Source organism: Protopterus annectens, chromosome 6.part1 (genome assembly GCF_019279795.1).
Source record: "Protopterus annectens isolate FY-2018-M chromosome 6.part1, PAN1.0, whole genome shotgun sequence".
NCBI lineage: Eukaryota > Metazoa > Chordata > Ceratodontiformes > Protopteridae > Protopterus > Protopterus annectens.
In genome coordinates, this window is record NC_056738.1 from 397563130 (window position 1) to 397585863 (window position 22734).

A 22734-nucleotide genomic window follows, 5' to 3' on the forward strand; every position below is an offset into this window, starting at 1 on the left:
GCCAGAAAACCATAATTTTATGACAGACCAAAATATGAGGCAAAAATCTGGACAGTCTGCAAAAATCTGTAAAGTAGAGAGATATGATTGAAGTGCCAGAAAAACCACAACTTCATGAGAAACAGACCAAAAATATGAGTCAAAAATCTGGACATTCTGCAAAAATCTGCAGAGTTTCAGAGGTATGATTGAAATACCTTCATAAAATTACCCACTAAGGAATAATACAATAGAATAAAAATAAATGTGTTATATTCTGCAGCTCTATAGCTTTGTTGTGAACTTGAGAACATGAACTATCAATAGTTTCATTATGTGCCAGGGGGTATGAATGACACTGAAGGAAGGAGACGTGGAAGGAGAATTCACTGAATGAAGGAAATCTGCACTTTTTAAAAGAGATAGGTGGTGTACACTACAGTACAAATACATAAACATGAGAGCAGATTAATGATGTAGTAGGACAAACTCTGAATGTATGGAATGATAAGTGTATTACGTAGGTAGTTTTGAAGACACTGTATGCCAGAGCAAACATCAAAATACATAGAGTAACACCTAATTATGAATAATGTAATGACTATGGCATTTAATTATTTGTATTCACACATCCTTGATATTTTTGGGAGACATATAGCAGAAGAGGAAGATCACTTGACCAACCAGTGATGGGAGGTGCCTGATCTGGGAGTTCTACACGAGCTTCTGAAATACAAATTTTTGTATAAAAAATGTCAACCAGTAAACTTAAGTTAATTTAAGGGAAGAGAATGTAATTTGTTTTTTCCTGAAGTTTGGCATGAATTTAGTGGTCTGCAGTAAGTCATAGTGCACAACAAATACTAAATGATTAAAGCAGGTCAATGACATATATCGATGCATGGTAGGGCTGAATTAAGTGGACAAGAAAGTGAAGGTGATGTTACAGGCATGCAGCAACCCCCCCCCCCCATTAATATTAGAGGGTATTTATGGCTACAAATGCAGATGCCGAACAGATTACACAGTCTTTAGATAGAGAGAAGCAGTCTAATAGCACTGGGCAGTTGGAGACAGTTATTATCAGATAGTGCTGGGCAGTTGAATGCCATTACTAATCTGATTTGGGTCTGTAAGAGAGCAGTATCATAGTCTACAACAGCTATATAAATAGACAAACCATTTGGTAGTTAAGCCAGAATGTCCAGCTAGACATACATGGGCCTCCTAGAAGGAATAGAGAGTGTAGATCCTGTGTCTTTTGCTACCTCATTGTGTATAGAACTTTTTAGAAATAAATGAGGCTGTGATAGCAGACAAACACCATGTACTAAACTGGCTAAGGACAGAGGGCAAGAACATGTCTATATATTTTATTGTGACGTTCCTAAGAAAGCAGCGTAGCTGAAGGTATACTGTCTGAAAAAAAGGGTTATAGTTAGAAATGTCCAGGTTACATGTGCAAAGAATGTCTAGGAGTTGGTTTATTTGATGCAGTTACATTTTTAAGTCATACTGTAAATGTCTGAGAATGGGTAGAGATTTATTTCTCAGCATCTACAGAAGATGCTTTCATTTTTGAAGAATAAAAGTTGGAGAAAATAGCTGGAGATCAAAACTGGAGCCTGGCTATCTGACTATTACTTGGTAGTGAAGTTGTGTCTTTCTATCTTTCCACTATATTGAGAGATCATGAAGGGTAACTCTGCAAGTCCTCTTAAGGCAATAATATGGAGCAGGTGTTTGAGGAGACATTCCTGACCTCTTTAGATGCTGGAGTTTTCTGTCCCGTTGGAGCAGTACTTGCGAGTAATGTATTGTGTTTGAGGGAACTGAGTATGTGACAGTCTGTATGTATTAAAACGTATTGTTTACTATGAACTTTGAGTGAACTCTGAGCAACAAGAAAATGCTGAAAAGCAAGAGTCTGTCTGAAAGCAGGAAATGTGGCTTTTATGGAAATGCATCCGATTTTCTTTCTTTACCCAGAGATATGATGATGTGAACTGTCTTATGTCTACGGGTAAACCTTTGATTGGTTAATTGCCCTGTATAATGATCTAATTGGTTCATTTTTATATTTTTGTACTGTCAGCAATATCACCAGTATATAAGCTTGTTTATTCCTTTGTTCTGGGAGTCCCCCTGGTGCTTTCCATGAGGCTCCCGCACGTGTGTACTGTAGATAATAAAAACCACTGAAAGAGAGAAAGAACTGTATCTGTCTTCATTCTTAAAGTATTCTGAGACGTAACAATTGGTGCCGTTTACTCGGATCAGAATTGGGAACAAGCTGCAACAGTCAGGAAGTGGAAGAAATACTGCTAATAAAAGGGCCCATAACAGATTTTTTATGTTTTTGCAGTGTTTCTTTCATCTCTCTGCCTACCTTAAAGATTTGAAGAAAAAAAAAAAAAACATTTTTTTTATGCAGAGCAAAAGATATCATTTCTTTCATTCAGTTGTTTTAAGGTAAGTGGCATGCATTTCTTCTCTGCTATTAATTGTGCAGTATGAGAGTGGGGTAATACGGAAATACTGGCATCATAAGTATGAAAGGAGGAATGATAGTGGGGTAAAAAGACGTTTATATAATGCCTTAGCTAAACCTGTGTTAAACAAGTATAGCTTATTATGTGAAAATGGGAGTGAGTGCGGGAAAAATAAATGAGCCAGAAAGAGGTACACCAGCTGGTTATATGTTTTATTGTGTGGCCCGGGACAGTTGTATGTTTTGAAACCAGTGGATCACCCTAACTAAAAATGATGGTAACCTTGCCTTTCCTGAAAATGGTAGCTTTAATAAAGATATATTGATTAATTTGCAAAAAAAGTTAAAAAAGAAAGGAAGATTACCAGGGTTGTGTTGGGCAGCTTTTAATGATTGGATGTGTGAAGCTAAAGAAAGGGAAAAGGATTCGGTCATCAGTAGTCTTAAAGATAATCAAAAGAAACTAAAAGAGCAGATAAAGGAACTGCGACATACTGCGACTAATCTAGATGTAGCAAACGGTAAACGCTTAAAGGAACCGCCCTTTAAAGGATTATATCCTGTACAAGAATTAAATAAATTACAAATAACTGAATCATCTGAGGATGATAACCCCTGGTTTCCCCCACCCCCTACAGCTCCTCCACCATTATATCAGCCCTCGCAGGTTCAAGACAGAGCAGTGAGCTCTACAACAGAGGGCGGAGGCCGGCAGGGAGAAGAATAGACTGCACTCGAGTCTGGAAGCGGAACTCAGGCAATGGGAAGTCAGCCTAGTAGACTGTTTATAGAGCGACCTGACCAAACAGAAACCCCAAGTAAGTCATCACCTAGATTAACCCGCTCAAAGACAAAAAAGCAGAAAAAAAGGGACAAATGCTTTTTGACCCTAGGCCTAGCCAGTTGAAAAAATATTATAATAAAAAAGCTGTATATTTACACAAGGGTAAGGTTTACAAACAATGTCCAATTATAATTGAAGACAAAGATGATTATAGTGGACCGGATAAATCTAATCCGGACTCTGACTCTGAATCAGGCACCAGTCCATCAGATGAAGAGAGAGTATTTCCATTGAGATAAGTCGCAAACCCAGCTCATGCTAGAGATGCAGGACAACCGGCCACAGTAGTAGTGCCTAGGGCATGGTCGGCAGTTGATTTTCAAGCCATTACCAAATCACTTCTGCTTATTCGCAATAACCCAGCGAAGTTTCAACGCATACTGGCAGGAGATATCTGTTTGCAAAATCCTACCATAGAAGAGGTTAGAGCTGTCCTCCAATACGCTGTCCAAGCCGATCTCAAGAAACATATCTGGGATCATGCTAATGTTCCTACACCAATACCAAAGCACAATATGCAAGGGGAGAATGGATTTGAAATGGTTAGACAATGTATAGTTGATTCTATCACTGTAATTGTGCCACCTACCCCCAATTGGTCGAAAATCAAATCAATCATACAGAAAGAGGATGAGCCTATAGACGAATACTTAAATAGACTCACTGAAGCCTTTGAGGCAAATTCTGGGTACCCTGAGCCCACTGAAGGACCAGCACAAAGCGGACTGTCAGCCGCCTTTGTGGATGGGCTACGCCCTCAAGTAAGGGACAAGTTGAAAGAAGTATGTTTAAACTGGCCTAGTTTGGGCCTGCATGAGTTAGTCCAACAGGTACAATACCTCTCCGACCATTTAGCTAAAGAACAGAAGGATTTACAGGAGAAATTAGTAAAAGCACAAATCCAAATGTGTAATGTTTTTGGTCAACGGGGTAGAGGGTGAGGAAGGGGAACAGGGAGGGGTGGACGCCAAGGACCCGGAAATCAGAATAGACAAAATTGGCAGGGCACATAGTCGGCTCCACCCCAAAATTCTAGTAATCAGACAGAATGTTTCAACTGTGGCCAATCAGGCCATTGGAAAAATGAATGTCCATATTTGGCTGAGCAACCTGCACCATACACAGATACGTCACAACAATGGAATTCTAGTTGGACACCGTGCAATCAACAGCAACCTCAATGAAGGTTCCCTGAACAGAAACAACAGCAATTGTGTCCTTTTATTCCTGTTGATCAGGATGGACCACATGTTATGTTACTGGTTAAAAATAAACCCTATCTGTTTTTAATTGATACCGGAGCAACTAAATCCATGTTAGCTGGCAAAGCAGCCATGACTGTTCCCCTCCCTGATAAAATAACTAGAGGGGTGGGTGTCTCTGGTATACCTATCGAATACTCCAAAACTATTCCAGTCCCAGTCACCTTGGGACCTCTACAGGATAACCATGCATTCCTGGTAGGACCTTCAGCACCTTTAAATCTTTTAGGAAGAGATTTGCTTTGCAAAATGGGGGCTACCATTTTTTGCACAGCAGACAGAGTTTATTTCCAAGTACCTTCAGACCAACAAGATAGTACCCTGGCAGCTCTGGATGACTCTGCCATCTTACAGGCGATGTGTATTCAGCCAAATTATAGCAGAGACGAATATTTACATTCCCTACCCTCTCACTTGTGGACTACTCATGACAATGATGTCAGATTTTTGACCTCAGCTACTCCTGTAAAAATAACCCTAAAACCAGGAGCAAAGTTACCGGGAGTGCCACAGTGCTCTTTGATGACTGAGGCTATATCTGGTATTGCCCCTGTTATTTCTGCATTGGAACGACAAGGAATCATAGTACCTACCACAAGTCCATGTAACACCCCAATATTACCGGTGAAGAAACCCGGCAAACAAGCTTACAGATTTGTGCAAGATTTGCGGGAATTTAACAATGCTGTTTTGTCCGTCTTCCCGATTGTACCAAACCCAGCTACTATTCTAAGCTATAGCCCACCTACTGCAAAATGTTTCACGGTGATAGATATCTCATCAGCCTTTTTCTCTATTCCAGTGCATCCCGACAGTCAGTATTTATTTGCATTTATCTATAAGGGTCAATAGTATACTTGGACTCGATTGCCCCAGGGATATGTAGAATCCCCAACCTTATTCTCTAGAGAGATGCATAGACAGTTATAGGATCTACAACTACCATCATGTTCTGTTCTAGTTCAATATGTAGATGATATCCTTATAGCTTTGCCGGACTGTAACTCATGTGGGGAAGATTCCCTTCTGGTGTTAAACTTTTTAGCTACACGTGGATTTAAAGTAAATAAATCAAAATTACAATTTTGTCAGGAAAAGGTGCAATATTTGGGACATATTATTACAATGGGTTCTCGTCAAATACTCCCAAATCATATAACTTCTATTCAAAAGGCCCCACGCCCTTTAACTCAGAGACAGCTTTAAGGATTCCTTGGCCTAGCAGGATACTGCAGACAGTGGGTACCTAATTTTTTGGAACTTTCAGCCCCCCTGTTACAACTTTTAAAAAAAGATATCATAGAACCTTTACCCTGGACATCACACCACGATGAGGCTTTTCAGGCTATAAAGACAGCCTTAGTAAATCTTCCAGCCCTAGGATTGCCAGATTATTCAAAACCATTTGTTTTCTTTTGCTGTGAGCGAAACAAAACTGCCTTGGGTCTCTTAGCCCAGCAGCGCACTGGAGGCTACCATCCTATTGCTTATTATAGCACTCAACTAGATCCGGTTGCCTCTAGTTACCCAGCTTGCTTACGGGCCGTAGCAGCTGCTGCTATTTTGATTGACATGGCAGCTCCACTAACCCTGGGACATGAAACAATATTAGCAGTCCCACATGCAGTTCAGGCATTACTTTTAAAAATAAAAACACAGTACTTTCCAACACATGCCTTACTAAATATGAATTGAATTTAATAAATAATCCCGCCCTGCAAGTCATATGCTGTCCACCACTGAACCCTGCCTCTTTAATACCAACATTGGATGAGGGCGAACCACATGATTGTGTGCTTGTAGTTAACTCTGCTCTTTCTCCTAGGTTACACTTGTATGACACTCCTTTGTAAAATCCCGATTTGATTCTTTTTGTTGATGGATCCTGCTTACAAACAAACTCCGGAGAAATCCAAGCAGCTTGGTCAGTCTGTACACCGACTTGAAGTTTTAAGATCAGCATGATTACCCCCAGGCACTTCCGCTCAGGCTGCGGAACTAGTGGCACTATCGAATGCATGCAAAATAGCTAAGGGCAAGTCTGTCACTATATATACCAACTCCCGTTATGCCCATGGTGTTGTTCATGATTTTGGTATCCTATGGAAAGAAAGAGGATTTTTTTAACTTCTTCTGGGTCACCCGTTAAAAAACATTTTTATATTAATAACCTGTTACAACATTTATTGTTACCATCTGAAATTGCTGTTGTAAAATGCATAGCCAATCAATCTAATGACTCTTTTGAAACTAAAGGCAATAATTTTGCTGACTGGGCTACAAAACAGGCTGCTCTTTCACAAACTGTTCAGGGACATTTTTTGCAGCCTCTACAACCAATAGCTACTTTTGATACTACAGTGTTGAAAGCTTTACAGACTGAAGCTCCAGAATCAGAAAGAAAATCATGGCTGGCTCAAGGTTGTTTTAAACGCTCTGATCTCATTTGGCAACATTCAGATGGCGGACTGGTCTGCCCAATGTCCATGTTGAATTCTCTTATTAAAGCATATCACTTGCCAGCTCATGTTGGGGTATAAGTGTTAATAAAACAAATCCAAAAGGATTGGTTTGCCCCAGAACTTTCTGCTTCTTTACAGCATTTTTTGAGCACGTGCTCCACTTGTTTACAGTATAACATTTAAAAAGGCACTATGGCTCCCACACAACCACTGCCAAAACCATTGGGACCATTCTGTGCTTTGCAATGGGATTTTATTGAACTTCCACCTTGTGATCATTTCAAATATGTTTTAACTGTTGTTGATATTTTTTCTGGGTGGTTAGAAGCCTACCCATGCATCAAGAATGATGATATTTCAGTTGCTAAGAAACTTTGTTATGAATTGATACCTCGTTTTGGTGTTCCCTGTCAAATGTATTCAGATCGTGGAACACATTTTACTGCTCAGTTAATTGATTCATTTTGTAAAATGTTAGGCATCACTCTTAAATTTCATTGCCCATATAGACCACAGGCATCAGGTATTACTGAACGCATGAATCAGACACTGAAAACAAGACTGGCTAAAATTACTACTGAAATGGGTCTCACTTGGGTACAGGCCCTACTTCTAGCCCTACTCTCTATGAGAGCTCAAGTACATCCTACTAAAGGTCTTTCTCCTCATGAAATCCTCATGGGCCGCCCTATGCATATGCCCATGACTCCACCACCACCCTTTTCTGAGTATGATGAATCTGATCATAATAGTCTCCTGTATTGCACTTCTCTTGTTTCTTTTTTACAGTTTCATCATCGTCAGGTAGCAGCAGCTCAGCAAACTCCTGATCCTTTCCTGTCCTCGGCACTACAATCAGGAGACTGGGTATACGTCAAGTCATTCTCTCGAAAAACAGCTCTTCAACCACTTTGGAAAGGGCCCTTCCTGGTTCTACTGACCACTTCTTCAGCGGTTCGACTACAAGGCTCACCCACCTGGATTCACATATCACATGTCAAGAAGGTAATCCCCTCTGAAGATCAGCAACCTCTACCTTTTGTTAGTCCAGATTCTCCACCTATTGCAACTCGCACTCACAGCCATACTATATCAGTACCTGAAAATGCCTGAAGTTTATCCATTTGCACAAACTCATCAAGCGCAACCACCATTTCCACAAAAGTACTGCACAACGATTTTGGTGATTATTCTTGTTGTTTTGATATTTTTACTGTGGCTCTTTTTATTTCCTGCTTCAACTATGACTCATACCAAACGAGCTGTATGGCATCCACCTTTCAATACCTATCAAGCCATTAAATACGCATATGCATCATCCCTCAACGTCTCAGACTGTTGGGTTTGCACATCTATTCCTACTGTTCATGGGGGATTGATGCTAAATATAGTCCCTTTAGGAGTAAATGAAACCTGGACAAATTTGATCTACGATGCATCAAATATTATTTCAAAGGACCAAATACCATTGCAGTTGTCCCTCCACCAAAACGGAACTGTGTGTTTTCAAAAACTGGGTAAAACCAGAGTCAGGTGGAGCCATTGTAACAAAACAGTGGTATTTAACTGCACTGCAGACAATTTGGGTTGTGTAACAGATTTCTCACCTATAAAAAGACTTGTTAAAGACTCTATAGCTAATTTTTACCAGAAAATAGAAACTGTTTATTCAAAAATATTCCAAGGACTACAGGACACCGGGGATCATTTCAAACCTATCAACATCACCATTAAAGTAGAAAATTACTATTTTGTGTGCGGAAGAAAAGCATATAAATGGCTACCAGGAGACTGGTCTGGTAGCTGCTTCCTGGGCTACCTGGTTCCAGCTATTTGACATGTATCTGCATTACCTAAAGGAAAAATTCGAAATGTTCGAAAGGTTAAGAAGCCTGTTAATCCTGTAGGTCGAGTTGATGCTTCATGGATTTATCATCATGACTTAGCTCGTGCTAGTACCAAAGGACTGTCCCATATGGACTTGGGTGATGATGTCATATCATGGGCTGGTATAATTCCGTCATACAGAGCAGTGAAATCAATTTGGGAACTGAGAAAGCTATCTAAATTGCTTGAAATACTAAGCAATGCTACATTTTCTGCCTTAGAACTAGTGACTGATGAATTGACTGCTATGAGGGCTGAAGTACTCCAAAATCGTATGGCTCTCGATTTCACCCTTGCTGCGAAGGGAGGAACTTGCGCTTTAATCCAGGAGGAGTGGTGTATGTTTATTCCTGATAATCAGCACAAAATTGAAAGTCATCTTGAACTGATACAAAGAATTTCCAAACTCTCAAAGGCTAAGGAGGCCGATGGTTCAACATGGGCATGGTTAACCAACCTATTCTCAGGTTGGGGAGGTGGACTGTTGAAGCTGATTTTATTAATTGCAGTATTAGCAATTGTTGCTTTTCTTGTCTTCTTCCTAATCAAAGCACTGATCTTGAAATTAATGTCTTCAAAAACTGTGAAAAAAGTGCCTATTTTTTATATGCCTGCAACTATGAATATAGATGATAAAATGACAATGTCTTCAAATAATGAAAAGACCAGTAGCATGGTTATGCTAGAATTGGGACAAATGTATGATAGGTTAAGTGATGATGATAGCATCAAATGGGGGATTGTAGAATATTTACAGTCAAAGCATGTGCTTGAGGGAATTGAGTATGTGACAGTCTGTATGTATTAAAACGCATTGTTTACTATGATCTTTGAGTGAACTCTGAGCAACGAGAAAATGCTGAAAAGCAAGAGTCTACCTGAAAGCAGGAAATGTGCCTTTTATGGAAATGCATCTGATTTTCTTTCTTTACCCAGAGATATGATGATGTGAATTGTCTTATGTTTACGGGTAAACTTTTGATTGGTTAATTGCCCTGTATAATTAACTAATTGGTTCATTTTTATATTTTTGTACTGTCAGCAATATCACCAGTATGTAAGCTTGTTTATTCCTTTGTTCTGGGAGTCTCCCTGGTGCTTTCCATGAGGCTCCCACACGTGTGTACTGTAGATAATAAAAACCACTGAAAGAGAGAAAGAACTGTATCTGTCTTCATTCTTAAAGTATTCTGAGATGTAACAGTATATTTACATATTCCCAACTTTTGTTCAAGGACAATGATAAGATTCTGTACAAGAAGAACAGTTAGTCAGGAGGTACACTGGGAATGCTGGGAATGTGGAGTGCAAGATGGAGATAATAATAATAATAATATCTTATAGCACTCTCCCCCAGCAGCTAAGTCCTGTACATCCTTCTATGATATATTTAATGAGTTCCTATAGGCTGATTTAAAAGTTAGTCTTCACTAGGTTACAATATGAGGCCCTCATACAAAGGGTTATAAGAAAGGCTTTAATCATGCAGGAAAAGTTTGACTTTGGCTATGATATCTGTTGTAAAGCTTTACATTAGATATCACTGAAAACACCTGCAGCTGGCCTTGAATGACAAAGCAGGGGGGCTGTTAACTGTGTTGACTGTTTAGCAGAGTTGAGGTGGAGATGTTCAGGCTATACCATGAGAGGCTGTATGAAGCCACTATGACTAGTTATGCTGGTGAGTAGAAGGGACATGTGCTGGTCAGTCAACACTATTGACGTAGTTGTGGGATCTGTTGGAATATCAATATATGCTTCTGGGCTTTGTACAAATTATGTACAAAAATCCAAGTATTGACTTATTTATAAGAGGAAATGGGGTTTTGCATGTGTTCCTTTGTTGTAGAATGTTATGCTGTAGGTGTTTTAATTACCATCTGTAACATACAATGTTTGTACTGTGATAGTACACATTTATTTGCTAAAATGGAAATAAAAAGATCTGAAAAAGAAACAGGGGCAGAAGAACAGTTATATAAACCAAATAAAAGAACTTCAGCAGTATAAAGCATCAGACATAAAACCCTAAATAACTACAACAGAGGTTAAGTAAAAGAACCAGGACAAAACACTGTAGAATAGAAAATGAAGCAGTAAGTCTTGTTCACAGAAAAAAATAAGTAGGCGATTACAAGTCAGTAGGCTAGAACCACTGGAAGGAACATGTAAAACAGTCCTAAGGTCATTTACTTCAGATAATGATTCAGTCATTACATGGCAGTAGACATACATGTGTGAAGGCTGGCAAGGAACAGAAAACATTTTTAGAAAGAAAATGGCAGAGCATGTTTTTTTGCTGGGGACAGTGACATCTGCAGCTGATTACTTGTTACATTTTACCTCAGAAGATACTTTGAAGTCAAGACTAATGCATATTTCATCACTGTACACCATGGCCTTCACTACTGTCTCTTTGCCGAAAGCTAAGAGGTCACCACAAGAAATCCATACTGTCTTTGGATCAAACTACAGCACTGATCTGTGGCATTTTTTGTCATAAAGTCCACAGCTTTACAATCTGAAACAAATATGCTACCTTTCAGTGACCACTCTGAGTTACATTATTTTTTCATGGCCCTTATTTTATAAAAGTGATTACCTCACAGTTTACATTTTGATCTCCTTTAGAAAGGACACTGTTCACTCCTGTCTCGAGCTTTGTCGTCTGTGACTTCATCATGTTGGGCCTTTCTGTCTCTTCTTTTTGACCTGGAGTTGTTCCAGAAGTGTTTTCTTTCTGCTGCAGATTATCATTGATTTGTTTGGCCTGTGAAGCATATCAAACAGTAAAAACAAAGAAAAGTAAGCCACCACAGAAATATTACTATTTAAAGAATGTTAATTGTATTTAATTATTATTTTTTTATAGCTTCAGGTGCCTTATTTTGTAGTGTATTTCATTACCATTTACTTTGATTGTTGAAATTATGATCCACTTTCAAAACAAACTATCTGAAAAGCTATTTTTCATGATTTAGTGTTGCTTTGTAGTCTACTGCAAACCATTTTTGGTTGTCACAGCAAAATGATTATGTAACAGAAGAAAGGAATGGATCCATCAGTGCTCACACAGATAGGTTCATAGGTTCATAGGGTCATAGGTTCATAGGTTGGTACTAGGGCCTATACAAGCTTAGCCATAGCAATTCCCTGGCTATTTCTTCCCACAATGTTTACTTCTCTGGACCCGTCTAGCAGGGTGACTGATGTGATCCCCGGGGTGAATTTCCTATCTCCCATCCAGCCGTCAAGGTTCCTTTTGAAGAGGACCAAAGAGGTGCTTTGCTTGACATGTATGGGAAGTCTATTCCAGAATCTGGGGAGTCTCTGGGTCAGGAACCTATCCCTCCAGCATGTTTTGTTCATTGTGATGACAAGGTTTAGATCTCTGGAGTGTGTGGCTCTGAGGGATTGGGATTTCTTTAAGTGGAGCATGTCCATCAGCTCTGGGTTTAACATGGCTTTGTATGTTAAGCAGAGATCACCTCTGAGTAGGCGATATGCAACAGAGTATAGCTGGAGTTATTTTAGATGGTCAGCATAGGGCAGCTGCTTTAGGCCTGTGATTCTTTTAGTGAGGTATTTCTGCAGCCTTTCCAGTTGTTGAAGATGTCTTGAGAGGTACATACCAAATGGGGCATTGTATTCTATAATGGGTCTAATAAGGGATGAGTACAGTGGGACAATGACCTCCATTTTTTCTGGATGAAAAGCCCTTAGTGATGAGATGGGCCACATAGAAGGATTTCCTGACTGTTGTGGTGATGTGGTTATCAAAGGTGAGACCTCTGCCCACCTGTATCCCTAAGTCTCTTATCACACTTTCAGTGTTTAGTGTACTGACACCTATGTGGTAATTCACAGGTACATGTTTTTTCCCAAAGGGGATAACTATACATTTCTTGGCATTGAGCTTGAGCCCATGGCTCTGGCACCAAGCATCTGTTTCTGTAAGGCCCTTTTGTAGAATATCCACATCATTTGGGGATTCAATAAAGGCTCCCAGTTTGCAGTCATCTGCGAACTTTATTAGCCAGAGTCCCTTTGTGTTGGCCTGTACTTCAGAGAAGTAGATGCCAAACAAGAGCGGTCCCAGGACTGAACCCTGAGGTACTCCACTTGTCACTTATCTGGAGCTGGATTTGGAGTCGGCTACTTTTACAGTGTGGGTTCTGTCAGTAAGCCAGTTGGCAACCCATCGAGTGACGTTTGGATTAATGCCCAGCTTAGTAAGTTTATCTATGATTCCAGAGTGGGGGATGATGTTGAAGACCTTGGCAAGGTCCAGATAGGCTGTGTGAACTGCCTTACCCTCATCCACAGCTCTGGAGACTGATTTGAAGAAGTCAATCAGGTTCAGGAGACAAGATCAGCCCTTCACGAACCCAAACTGGATGGGGTCCAGTGTTTGAAGGTTGCCAATGTCTTTACTTATAAGTTTCATGATAATACATTCCATGGCCTTGCAGATCAGGCTAGTCAGACTGATGGGGCAGTAGTTCCTGGGATCCAAGGTGGATCCCCCTTGTGGAGTGGGATATCTGTAGCTGTGCACCACTCAGTGGGCACAAAACCTGAGGTAAGGCTATGATTAAAAATGACACTTAGGTGAGGTGCCAGTTCATTTTGTAGTTCGTGTAGTACACATCCCAGGATGTTGTCTGGTTCCATGGATGCTGTATTCTTAGCTTTGGAGAGTGCAGTTTTTACCTGTGTGGCTGTTATTACTGGAATTTGGCAATCTTTTGGTATTGAGATGGGTCCTTTAGGTGGTGAGAGCGCGGTGAAGTTGGCACTGAATCTATCTGCCAGGATATTGGCAATATCCTTGGGATCAGTATATTTAATGCCATTCTGTTGTAGCTCAGAGCAGATCTGAGCATTGTCATTTGGATTGTTGACATAGCTATAGAATGCCTTGTGGTTGTCTTTGGAATCTTTGGCAATTTTATTTTTTTAACTAGCTTTGGAGGATTTTATGAGGGATCTCAGCTTCAGCTTCTTACTGAGGCTGGTAAGGGAGTTCTTTGCATCCTGGGATTTCCCTCTTTTCTGCAACAGTTTCTTCCTTTTATTGTAAAGTTTGTTTATGGCAGGGGACCACCAGAATGGCTTCCTTTTTTTGGAGGAGAGCATCTTGGTTCTATTTGGGATGGCACGATTCATGCACGAGTGGATGTGCTTGTACAGTACCTTAGTGTAGGATTCGGCAGTTGAACTTTCAGTTCCCGTCTGCATGGGTGTCATGAAGTTTGTCACTTCTGACTTGAGTAGCATGAAGCTGGCTTTGGAGGAGTTTTTTATGGAGGTTTCCTTACTGGAGGGTGGGGGGGGGGTGTGGATGTCAAAGGTGATTAGCTTATGGTCAAACTTGACCAATGAGGGGGTGACCATAGAATTCCCATGTTGGTAATGACCAGGTCTAGGATATTGGAGCCCCTGGTAGGACATGCCTATATTACATGATCGAAAATTCAGATGTTTGAACACGTAATGATTGACCCCAATAGAGCAAAACAGCATAATGCCGAACGGCCGGAAAAAAATAACAAAAACCCAAACAAACCATTAAACTGCTTTATGCAGGGGGGCAAGCCCCCTGCACCCCCCACACCCCCCGCTACTTAAATATGCCAACTCTGAGACCGCACTACATTGCAGTAAACGGAAGTCTCCCCTTATGGAGATTTCCGTTTACGTGTTTGACATTCTCCCTTTTCGCTCAATTGGGGTCGATCATTACGTGTTCGAACATCTGAATTTTCGATCACATAATATAGACCCTGGTGGGACTATGGATTAGTTGATCCAGGGCATTAGAATTTATGAATTCCAAGAACCATTGGGCAAAGGTGTTGGTACATGAGTAGTTTTCCCAGTTAATGACAGGGTAGTCGAAATCACCCAGTATTAGGGTGTTTGGCTGTATCTTAATATTTTCCAGCATGTTCAGAAAGGTATAGTGAGAATCTTGGAGCATGGTGAGAGATCTGTAGCAAGCTACAATTTGGATTGCAGTCTTACCTAGTGTTAGTTGCACCTGGAGAATTTCAGATGCATTGTCTTGGGCAGCTAGCCTTGTGGTGTGAATATTCTTGGTGAATATGGACACTCCTCCACCTTTAGTGTTTCATTCCTGGGTTGATGGGCGAAAGGTGTGGTAAGAGTTGTAGCCTGGTATTGCAGGGGTGCTCTCTGGAGCCTTGAGCCAGGTCTCAGTTACTGCACAGATATCGGTGTTCAGCATTTTTATGAGTGCCTCGAAAGAGTGCATTTTGAGGTTTAGAATTCTAGCATTGAGTAGCATTACCTTCAGATTTTTCATGCTTGTATCTGTTACAGTGGTGGTTTTGTAATTTGAACTTTGCCTATAAAAGGCACTATAGGGTGGCAAGAACCTTAGCCAGTAACCTGAATCCTAAGGGCAACAGGTGAAGACCATCTCTGGCAAAGCATCATGGCCTGTCGATCATGTCATCTCAGGCAGACAGATACTGGATCCCCTTTGAATGACACCAGAAGCTTAGCCAATTGTTGAAGTCAATCATTTTGTCCTTATACTGTGGTATAATTCTGGGCGAAGGTAGGATGCTATTCAGGGCTAGGGTCATAGAAAAAAAAGTATTGCCATTTTTTATTGTGGGTTCAGTAATACATTTTTTGTACTTAATTCCAAATCAATGGTGTGCTTGCAAATGCATTTGCTGTGAATTAAGGCTTGCTATTCTATTCTCAACATGGAAATCAAACTGCCTGTTTAAAGATTTAGAAGGGAAGATCTTGAGAGTCCACTGAAGATATTACTGCTCTTGTAATGTTATTGTGAAAGGGTCAAAATATGAGGCACAATTCTAACAAATCAAAGTGGGCGCTGACTTCTGATGAAGCAAAGTGTTACCAATTCTCCATAGAAAGCATTCATTTTGGCACTGTAAGTAGTAGATTACCTGTCGTCAGCAACATAACGTTGCTTTGGAAAGACCACTGCATCAAATTAACGACTAAATTTTATCAAAGGTAGTTCAAAATTCAGAAAATATGTGACCGACTGAAGAATGTAATTCAGACAGCTGTCAGAAACTTATTTCTGGTGCAGTACAATCTGTGGAAGACAGGGATCTTTAGGAGTGTTTTTTTTTTATTTATTTTTACATGTATTCATTTGTCAACTGGTGAACTGAATCAGCCCATAGATCCTTTTCAGCTACAACCTGGGTCTACAAAGGCAAGGGTAAATGCAAAAATATATATAGGCAGTTTAGAGAAGCCAGTCAAACAGCATGTATTAGTGAGGTAATGGCAGAGCACAGAGAAAAAAATCCACGTAGACATATGAATAACATGTAGACTGTGTACATGCAAAATGAGCAGAGGTTGGTCTCAAACCACAGCCATTGGTGTCTTGAGGTAAATATGTTATCTGCTGAGCCAGCGTACTACTCCTTAAGAATTTTAAGCTCTTTAAAGTTGAACTAAACACAAATTCAAAAGTTCTGTTATAAAGTTCAAAACAAACAGTGGAGTTTCACTCTGACATTTAAACATAAAATCTTTTCTGCCGCTTTAGAAGGTGAAAATAAATTTTATGAAGAAAAGAGATAAACTTCTGAGAAGAAAACATAACCTCATTGGATATCTGTGATTTTATGTTTTAAAACATGGTTGCCAACTCTCAAACTCTTTTCTTTAGATTTGTGGTAGTCCATAATATTTTCTCTTCTTTATCATATTTTTCCAGAAGTTCAACAGAAGGATAAACACTAAAACAAGTTTCTGTGCATGCTCAGTCACATAAATTTACTAACCAACTTTTGATTTTCTTAAGTTAAAAGTTGGTTAATTGAAAGGATAAGGACGCTTGTTAACCTTTAAGAGAAGAAAATGGGGAGAAAATCTAAATATTGATCTAACACATTTTGATAAAAAAACAATATTTTTCTCTCTTTATTCATGAAGTCACTAAGTTCCTGTCTGCAAAATCAATGTTTTGTTGTTTACAGTTAAACTGCATCTATGTAACACCACATGTCAAAGAAACCTATCCAATAATAATGGCTTCTGTGACCATATCACGTCATCAAAACGTTTTCATCCTCTTATTTCTTCTCAAAAGTGATTATGGACATGGCACATGTCCAGACAGAATAACAACAATCCAAGGAATTTGTTTATTATCACTGCATACATTAATGCACAAAACAAAGTTGTGTATAATGGCCAGTCTGCTGCCTACTTTTACATTAATTCATGTCCAATTTCATTGAGCTTGTCAAACATTCCTTTAAATTTAACAAAATCAGTTGCCATTTTGATAAACTCAGGAAAAGTGATCAATAAGCCAAAGATTTTTGTTGATAAACTAAAAATGTTCCTTAATACCCTTATAGAATGTCCCCTTACAAATTACTGCAAAAAAAAAAAACAAAACAGTAACTTGCTTTTTCTTAACTGATGCTAACTTAGAAACTGTCAGGTAAAGGGTAGTTTTAGAGCACTTCAGAAATCTTATTAAATCACCCTTTTTCTTCTTTGACTTAAGTTCTCAGGCATCTATGAGTACCCAGTGTATGTAACCCCACTTATCACACACACACACACACACACACACACACACACACACACACACACACGCACACACACACAAAAAATGTAGAACCGTAAAAGCAGATTTAGACAGCAAAGAAATAAGTAATGCTAATTTAAAAGAAAAAAGTATGAAAATCATTACATAATAGAATCTAGGTTATGTGGCTAATAATATATATTAGTACATACCTTACTGTAAATAAGAAGAAATTTACACAGATCATCTGTATTAACCCTCACTGTATAATATATAAATGCTGGAAATGATGAAATGTGTATGTAAGTCTTCATATGTGGTGCAGTTGCTACCCTTCATTTTAAAAGGATCCAAACCTCACTCCCCTGAAGTGTTCATTGGCACTACAGTCCAACATCTGTGACACACACACACACACACACACACACACACACACACACACACATAGATGGGATGCAAACAACCATAACCAGTGTGAGCCATTACACTCAGTAGGATGCAAGCACCTACAACCAGTGTAACACATTACACTCAATGGGATGCAAGCACCCACAACCAGTATAACCTATTACACTCAGTGGGATGCAAGCACCTACAACCAGTGTAACCCATTACACTCAGTGGGATGCAAGCAACCCCAACCAGTGTAATCCATTACACTCAATGGGATGCAAACATCATAACTGTACTGCTATATCTTCCTGAAGGTGTTATACTTCCGCCTCATGCGACAATTAGACTTACATTCTAGGAAATGCTGCTTGATGCAAAGGTTAAAGGACATCTACACATTTGAAAGCAATGAAAAATGTTGTATACATACAAGAATCACTGAAAAACTGACATAACCTGACCTACACAATTTGGACCGTGCATGACCTGACTTGATCTGAAATGCTTAAAACAAGGAGACGAGTCACTTCTCCTGTGTTAGCCTGAAGCTTCCACTGGTTTGAATGGTCTGATTGAGCATCGGTGAATTAAAACTTAAATAAACTGGCCAAGGCTCTTGCTACTCCTATAGTGCCTATTTTAGGCAAGGTTCAAATGACAAATTCACCACCGTAGCAGGTACAGGCAAGCAAAAACTGAGGGTAATGCTACTCAATGCTAGAAGTCCAAACCTCAAAATGCACTCACTCGAGGCACTCCTTAAAATGGAGAACATTGATATCTGTGCAGTGACTGAGACCTGGTTCAAGGCTCCAGAGAGCATCCCTGCATTACCAGGCTATAATTCATGCCACAGTACCACACCTTTCGGCGATCTAACCTGGACCAAAATACTAAAGGCAGAGGTGTGTTCATATTCATTAAGGATATCCACACCTCCAGGCTAGTTGCTCAGCATAATGCATCCAAGATTATCCAAGTGCAACTAACTCTGGGCAAAACTGCAGTCCAAATTGTAGCCTGCTACAGATCCCCAACCATGCCCCAGTATTCCCACTCCTCCTTTCTTGATATACTGGAAAATATTAAGGTCCAAACAAACACCCTAATAATGGGTGATTTCAACTACCCCATAATTAACTGGGAAAACTACTCATGTGCCAACTCCTTTGCTCAACCTTTTCTGGAATTCATAAATTCCAATGCCCTGGATCAACTTATCCACACCCCCACCAGGGGCAACAATATCCTAGACCTAGTCATTACCAACATGAGCAACCTTTGTTCCACAACTGAGATCAACTCCTCATTGGTCAGATATGACCACAAGCTAATCACCCTAGATATCCACATCCCACCCCCACCCCCCCATTAAAGAAACCACCATAAAAGACAGAAGTGGCAAACTTCACGACACCCATGCAGGTGGACAATACAGTCACGACTACCAAATCCTATACAGATGCACTCTATAAGCACTTACACGAGTGCATGGATCAAGCTATCCCTAACAAAACCAAGACACTATCCTCCAAAAAAAGGAACCCTATCTGGCGGTCCCCTGCTATAAACAAACTCTACAACAGAAAAAAGAAGCTGTTACAAAAGAAAGAAAAATCCCATGATTGGAGGCGCTCCCTAGTCAGCCTCAGCAAGAAGCTCCCTCATAAAATCCTCCAAAGTTAGTTACGAAAACAAAATTGCCACTGATTCTAAGGACAACCACAAAGCATTCTATAGATATGTCAAGAATCTCAATGGCGACACCCATATCTGCTCTGAGTTACAGCACAATGGCATGAAATTTACAGAACCAACTGATATTGCCAACATCCTGGCAGATAGGTTCAGTGCTAACTTTAACCCCCTCTCACCCCCTATCTATACCAGAAGAATGCAGAGTCTCTGTAATCACAACTACACAGGTAAAAAACACACTCTCTAAAGCAAAGAACACAGCATCCATGGGACCGGACAACATCCCAGGCTGTGTTTTACACGAACTCCAGAATGAACTGGCTCCCCACCTAAGTACCATGTTCAATCATAGCCTCACCTCAGGCTTTGTGCCCATTGAATGGTGCACAACAACAGTTATCCCACTCCACAAAGGGGGAGCCACCATGGACCCTGGGAACTATTGCCCTATAAGTCTGACGAGCCTGGTCTGCAAGGCCATGGAACGTATCATCATGGAACTTTATAAACAAAGACATTGGTAACCTCCAAATTCTGGACCCCACCCAGTTCGGGCTTGTAAAAGGCAGATCATTTCTCCTGAACCTGATAGATTTCTTTGAAGCAGTCACCAAAGCCATAGATGAGGGTAAGGACGTTCACACAGCCTATCTTGACTTTGCCAAGGCTTTCAACACAATACCCCACTCTGGAATTATAGATAAACTCACTAAACTGGGTATAAATCCTTATGTTACAAGATGGGTTGTCAACTGGCTCACTGACAGAACTCACACAGTGAAAGTTGCAGACTCCAAATCCAACCTCAAACCAGTGACAAGTGGAGTACCACAGGGCTAAGTCCTTGGTCCTCTCCTGTTTGGTATCTACTTCTCTGAAGTACAGGCTAACACAGAAGGTCTCTGGCTAATGAAGTTCACAGATGACTGAAAACTGGGAGCCATAATCGAATCCCCAAACGATGTGGACATCCTACAAAACGGCCTCACTGAGACAGATGCCTGGTGTCAGAGCCATGGCCTCAAGCTCAATGCCAAAAAATGCATTGTCACCCCCTTTGGTAAAAACTCTGTTCCCATGAACTACCACATAGGCGGCAGTCTATTTAACACAGAAAGTGTGATAAGAGACCTTGGGACCCAGGTAGACAGTAGTCTCTCCTTTGATAATCACATCACCCCACTGATCAGGAAATCCTTCTACATGGCACACCTCATCACAAAAGGGTTCTCATCCAGGAAAAAAGAGGTCATTGTTCCTCTCTACTCATCACTCATTAGACCCATTATAGAGTACAACACCCCTTTTGGTGTGTACATCACAAGACATCTGCAACAACTGGAAAGGATGCAGAAATACTTCACAAAGAGGATTATCGGCCTCAAACAGTCGCCATACGCTGACCATTTCAAACTACTCCAGTTTTACTCTGTCGCATATCGCCTACTCTGAGGTGATCTCTGCCTAACATACAAAGCTATGTCCAACCCAGAGCTGTTGGTCATGCTCCACCTAAAGAAATCTCAATCCCTCCGAGCTACATGCTCTAGGGACTTAAACTTGGTCACCACAATAAACAGAACATGCTGGAGGGATAGATTCCTGTCCCAGAGACTTCCCATACTCTGGAACAAGCTACCCATCTATATCAAATAGAGCTCCTCATTAGCACTCTTCAAGAAAATTCTTGATGAGTGGATGAGAAATAGGAGATTCGCCCCAGGGATCACTTCTGTAGCTCTGCTTGACAGGGGCGCAGGAAAATAATTTTCTTGGGTGGTGGAAGCCAGGGAACCTTTTTGGCTAGGCATAATAAGGCCCTTGGGCTGATAGTCTAGTACCTACCTATGAACCTAAACAAAGGCTGAGAACAGAACATGTTACACCTGCACTGAAATATCAAAAAATGTAAGTGTCAAAGATGGATTTCTTCTAGTAGAATTATTTCAGACATGACAACTGACAAAATGGGAGTTCAGTTATTCAGACCAGAAACATGGTTATGTTGCGAGCTAGAGATAACACTGCTTTGTTCTGAAACAACAGAATGTGGAGTGCTTGAGTGAAGCAGTTTGAAACATATGTCTCTGTAGTTTTTTTTTAGCCTTGTTTTGATACAGATCTTATATTAAATAAAGCTTTTTTGTGTAAATATGCAAACGAAGTCATGACAAAGTGCAGATTATGTGAGAAATACACTGATTGGAGGAATGTTTCGAAAGACATGATCCATGTATTTAGTTCTGTAGTTTTGCTGTGTTAGTTTAATCTAAAACGGCTATTAGTGTAGTTTAGAAGTACTGCTATCTATTTAGAAAATAAATGTTTTTACTGACTGCCTTCAGTTTCTTAGTGGTTTTATACTAATAATAGATGGGGAACAAACTTATTAACACAATCCCTGCGTTGTCAGTACGAACCCAAATTATTGACACCCTCAGTTGAAGTTCACACTATTTATTCCAAATTGTTTAACAGGAAAAATGTGTAAATGTTTTGCCTACTGAATATTTAGTTAAAATGTTCCAGAGTTACAATCCGGTTTAAGAATTTGATTTTGACCATAAAGCTCTGTAAGGACATATACAGCCTACAGTTTATTACTGTAATATTATATATTCAATACAGCTGACTCGTGAGTTATTTAAGTGAAAATTCTTTAGCCATGGTACTACGAGTTGAGGGGGGAAACAAAAAAATTAAACGGAAGTGACACTCTGCCAGACGGTGGCGCTGTTCTGCACACAGGAGCAACTACTCATTGAATGCGGCATTCCTGCAACAAGTGTACACTTGTATACCACCACATACACTGACAGTTTATTAGCTTGCGAGGCGTTAATACTTTAATGACATTTAGGTCTCCGTATGCGTGCCATTTTTTTTTTTTTGCTTACAGCACCTGTTCGAATATGTACGTGCCAGACTTAACTGTATATAAGAAAGCTGCACACTGAAAAGCACGTTACGACTCTTCAGAGTTGCCTCTTTTAGACTTGAGAAAACTTAAAATCGTTTCCACAAGAAACCAGCAAGATAGCAAAAAATGTTACCACTGAGACGTGGATCCCAGAAATAGGATGTTCCATGTACGCATGGAAGAGTAACGCAAATAATTACCATGTTTAGTGCACGCGCCTAGTAACCACGCA

At 40.1% G+C, this 22734-nt stretch overlaps 1 protein-coding gene across 1 annotated transcript in view; it reads right to left on the reverse strand.

Moving 5' to 3' along the window:
• LOC122805298 (girdin-like) overlaps positions 1-22734 on the reverse strand; it is a 1431879-nt gene that overhangs the window by 194334 nt on the left and 1214811 nt on the right. Inside the window, exon 24 of the mRNA XM_044075386.1 lies at positions 11528-11695. Within this exon, the coding sequence (XP_043931321.1) occupies positions 11528-11695 (168 nt within the window). The remainder of the gene's footprint in view (positions 1-11527; positions 11696-22734) is intronic.